The 4573-nt window shown below is 40.8% G+C and overlaps 1 protein-coding gene across 1 annotated transcript in view; it reads left to right on the top strand.

Moving 5' to 3' along the window:
- Nucleotides 1-2686: 2686 nt before the first annotated feature.
- The window catches only part of LOC110068627 (extracellular calcium-sensing receptor-like), a 3570-nt gene continuing 1683 nt past the window's right edge, over nt 2687-4573 (top strand). The window contains exon 1 of the mRNA XM_020776034.2: nt 2687-4573. This exon is cut by the window's right edge and continues 1683 nt beyond it. Coding sequence (XP_020631693.2) covers nt 2984-4573 — 1590 coding nt within the window. The 5' untranslated portion in view covers nt 2687-2983.

Below are 4573 nucleotides of genomic sequence, written 5' to 3'. Positions count from 1 at the left end.
CGTGTTATGAAACTTGTCTTCCATTTGTGATGCGGAAAACATTCCTTCTAGCTGTCTGACAAGCTTTATACACCAACATTCTACAGTGAAACCTTAAACCTGTATTAAGCGGACCCCGTATGAGGCGGATATCCTCTATGTGTCCGCTAGCTTACGTGTAGCCGTACCCATCCCCCTCAGGGGGTGGGTACGGCTACACGTAGGCAATGTGTCCGGTTAACCCTTTACCCCCTAAGAGTGCAAATTGGCACACAAGGTCATAACTTTGTGAATATTTGATAGATTTCTATGAATGTTTTCCATGAAAATTGTCTTGTGAAGATCTGCTCATTGAAGTCATAAATTTTGTCGACCCCCTCCCATCCAAGACATGGTTGACCACCCCCAGAAGTTTATAGTTCCTTTTTTGGGATGCAAATAGAGTGCAAGACTCGTTTCATATCAAGCTTAATGTACTAAGAGCTGCTAAATAAGCTATAGTTTAGGGGTATACCTAATATAGTAGAAAATTGATATATTTTTGAAGTCGTTCATTTGCCCATTTTAAAGCAATTTCTCTCAAAATGTCTACCTCCTTCAAAGCTGCTGATGTCAATTCTTAAATAAGCTGATTAATGGCTTTCAAATGGCATATTGTACGCAGGCAGAGTGTCTTTATTTGCCGATTTGGGAAAAACTTCCGTTCGCCTTAGGGGGTAAAGGGTTGATACAGGTTTCACTGTGCAATGTTCGTGCATAAGTGGACACCAACTTGAGTCCCTGAATGTTCTTCCCACATTTACTGTAAAATAAATCTGAATTCAGCGCAAACCTCTGTTAAGCGGACGCGGACACCAATATTAAGCTATTTTGTTGCACAAAACCTGCAATAAGCGGACACCTCAAAGGCTTTCTACTTCTAAAAGCTCAGCGCATTGTTCAGCGATGTCGTTTTAAAGCTAAGTAGATTATTGACTAACTGGACATTGTGTTATGAGCAGTCTTTGATCTTACACTGTGTCACATTGTGTTACAAATTAAAAGGGTTAATAATGAACTATTATTGCCTGTTTAGAGCGGACACCCTGTATTAAACGGACACTACTGTGTGTCCCAAGGGTGTCTGCTTGATACAGTTTTCACTGTACTAGGTTTTCCGTGCCCTTTGCCTTAAAATTAAACTAAATTTTCTGCCCGGAAGAGGCAAATTAAAATGCTATAGGATTATAACAATGCTAATAAAATAAACCTTGGTAATGACATAAACCGACCTCGAACTTTGTGTGGTTGAACGGGTTATCGTAGAGAATATCAAGTCGGTACTTGAACGCAAATCCGTCCTAATACAATTATTGCTAATCACAAGCAATTTCGCTTAAGACTACATCTTGCCTTACACTATTTTTTTTGTAAGAACATTTTTTTTTTCGGCCGAGGCTGAATATTCTTACTTTTCTGCCGATTTTAGGCTGAAAATATTCTTGTGAATATTCTTAGATTATAGTGTGTGACATTTCTGTTTTCGAATGTATTTGGTGTCTGGATGGTGTTAAAGTAATTTTGGAGCCAGCCTGCAGGCATTAAAGCCTGGTATGACGCACACAACTTCTTGCAGAAATGATTAGCATCGAACATACGGCTAGAGCTGTTTTTGTTGCTCTTTGGCTAGTTTTGCCGTTTTGAGAAGGGCAGAAGTTTTGTACGGTTTAGTCAAAAACATAGTTGTATTGTATTTACAAATTTTCAACCGGCACAAAATTATATTCTTTTCAAAATCTCAGCTTCGAGTTCATTCTTAAAATCTTAAAATTTCGCAAATTTCAGCCTCGATATTCTTATAAAATATTCGATCGTATTAAGAAAGAGTGTATTTGCAGTGTTAAATTATCGGATAGCAGCTTGAAGAACAATATGGATAGAATTAGGTTCTATGACAATTTGAACATAATTACTCCTAAAACGATTACAAAACAGTTGGTGGGCTTTATTTTAAGGACTTTTAAGCGGACGCTATAAATATGGCTGCAGCTGTCACAATCGAGTTTCACAGAAACATCTTGTCATCCTAATATTAACGACAGTGGTCATTGAAAGTAGCTGTCTTCAGTCCTGCGTCTGAGGTCTATGAGGTAGAGTGCTTTAAAAATGTAGAGGCTTCGATTAAGAAAGCATCAATAACTGACTTAGATCCAAACTGCAATCTCTCAAGCAACAACATGTTAATCGCAAGAGAGAGATCTAATGATTTCCATCAAAGACGGAAAAAACGTTCGCGAAAAGCCAAAAGCCGGATCTGACTGAGTTTCCGCAAATTTGTTCTTTTAGTAAAAATCACTTGGCTTGTGGTCGATCAGGTTAAATTTACGTTGCTTTCGCGAAAGAAGGGACGCGAATATTTATCAACCTGAGAGAAAAGGTGTTTGTTTGGTGAAACCTTGTTAAAATTTGTGCCTGACTTTCCGCATGTGATGTTGTGACACATGTACAAAGCCTTTTAAATTTAAATCTTTCTGAGATGTTGGGAAAAGCTCATGTTTTGACACGAGATTGCCCTTTAATGAACGTTAATTATGTATTTCTAAAGGATTTTTAGAATTAAAAATATTCATCTTCCAATGGAAACGTAACTTTGAAACCCAATTGACTGTCACATGGCTTACGTAAAGTCATTAATTAACAGTAGTTACCTGTGACGTGTGTTACCACTGTTAGCTAAACAAAGACCAATACGGAAGACTTGTTAGATCATTACCATTTTATTTGCGCACCGTTGGACGCGAAATGTCATTATGGAGGTTGACAACGCTTGATGTAATTTTGTCAATTTCACTTTCTAGCTTTATTTAACGAAAACGCGTCACTCTACGCGGCAGAAAAAGGGCACGTTCACAAACAGAACGCTGACAACCGGATGTTTTAAAACTATTGCCAAGATTGATCTACGAAGAAAAGTTTTGAAATCGTGCTAATTATTCGTCACGTTTTATTATTCCGTGCAGCAATTATGAAATATCAAGGTTGCTTCCGTGCTGTGTTGTTCTTAGGGACATTGGTAGGAATCGCATCTTCTATCAAAGACTATTCACATGCGAGAATCTTCAAGAACGGCGATATAATCTTGGGTGGAATCTTTCCACTTCATCTGGTCAGAAACAACGACTCCTGCTCGGATCTTCGTTCAAACATGTTAATTTTATCAGAGGCTATGATATACGCTGTTGATGAAATTACTAAAGAAGGCAAAATTCTACAGAACGTTACTTTAGGGTACGACATCAGAGATACGTGTGGCAACGAACAAGAAGGTGTATCGATAGCATCGGACTTTGTCTATGAAAATACACTCAAGTTTGACCAAAGATTTGCTGTGACAAATAGTTGTCTCGCCGGAGTCACGAAACCGAAACGACAGCCCGTCATAGCGGTGATCGGAGGGATGGATTCTCGGGTTTCGGTCAACGTGGCAAATGTCCTCCAAGTAGAAGATGTACCACAGATTAGTTATGGAGCTACGAGTGCGGAACTAGCGACTGCGGAATTTACTTCGTTCTTTCGTACGGTTCCTGGTGACACCTTTCAGTCACGAGCAATGGCGGAGTTCATTGCTCATTATCAATGGACTTGCGTGGCTGTTATTGGCGTCGATGATTGGTACGGGCGCAGTGGGGTCGCAGCTTTCGTCACTGCGGCTAACGAGACCGGAACATGCATTGTGCTAAAGGAGTTCTTTCCTGTGCACGATTCCGAAATTCAAATTGAGAGGTTAATCGCTAGGGTAAAACTTATGAAACAAGTACAGATTATAATATTATACAGTCTGGTGCCTCAGGCGATTCTGGTGTTCAAGGAAGCCGTCAAACAGGATTTAACCGGAAGAACCTGGATTGCTAGCGATGGATGGTCCGATTCGTCTCTCATACAGCAACCTCGTTTCAAGCCGATTATACAAGGTGCAATAGGTTTCGGTTTCCACGCTTTTCCATTTCCAGACTTTGAGAAACACGTCAGTGAAGTGACGCCTCTTATGCACAGGGGATCGTGGTGGAACGAATTCTGGCAGAACGAGTTCAACTGCACCGCGGTGAATTTCACGAGCACGCTGCACGAGCCCTGTACAGGCCAGGAACGAGTCACAGAAGAGATGTTCCAAGAGCGGTTTAGCCGAGGTGAAGCTGCGTACGTGAGGGATGCAGTGTATTCTGCCGCCGTTGGCTTGAGCGAGTTATTAAATTGCGACATTAGCGGACCCATAGTTAGAGGAGACTATGACGGTCCCAGCTGCTCTTCTGCAAACTTGTCTGGGTTACGCTCCGAAGATCTATTAGCTAGCCTCAAGAAAGTTTCATTTGAAGGGCTCACTGGACAAATAAACTATAAGAAAGGCGAAGTTGAGGCAACGTACGATATATTTAACCTTCAAGAAACCGAGCAAGGTGGATTCAAACTTGTTAAAATTGGCGTTTGGAACGAGGCGAAGGCGCAAAAATTAATGGTGCAAGATGATTTAGTTCAATGGCACAATGGGACGAAGCCTCGTACAACTTGCGGAGAGATCTGTAAGGCGGGCAGTTACAGAAGTACTCCCAATCAGTGC

The sequence above is a fragment of the Orbicella faveolata genome, unplaced genomic scaffold, assembly GCF_042242905.1.
Source record: "Orbicella faveolata isolate gen_17 unplaced genomic scaffold, um_ofav_v1 contig_14, whole genome shotgun sequence".
In the NCBI taxonomy this organism is placed as follows: Eukaryota; Metazoa; Cnidaria; class Anthozoa; order Scleractinia; family Merulinidae; genus Orbicella; species Orbicella faveolata.
The sequence above is the reverse complement of the archived record's forward strand: the minus strand, read 5'-3'. Positions and strand labels throughout refer to the sequence as shown.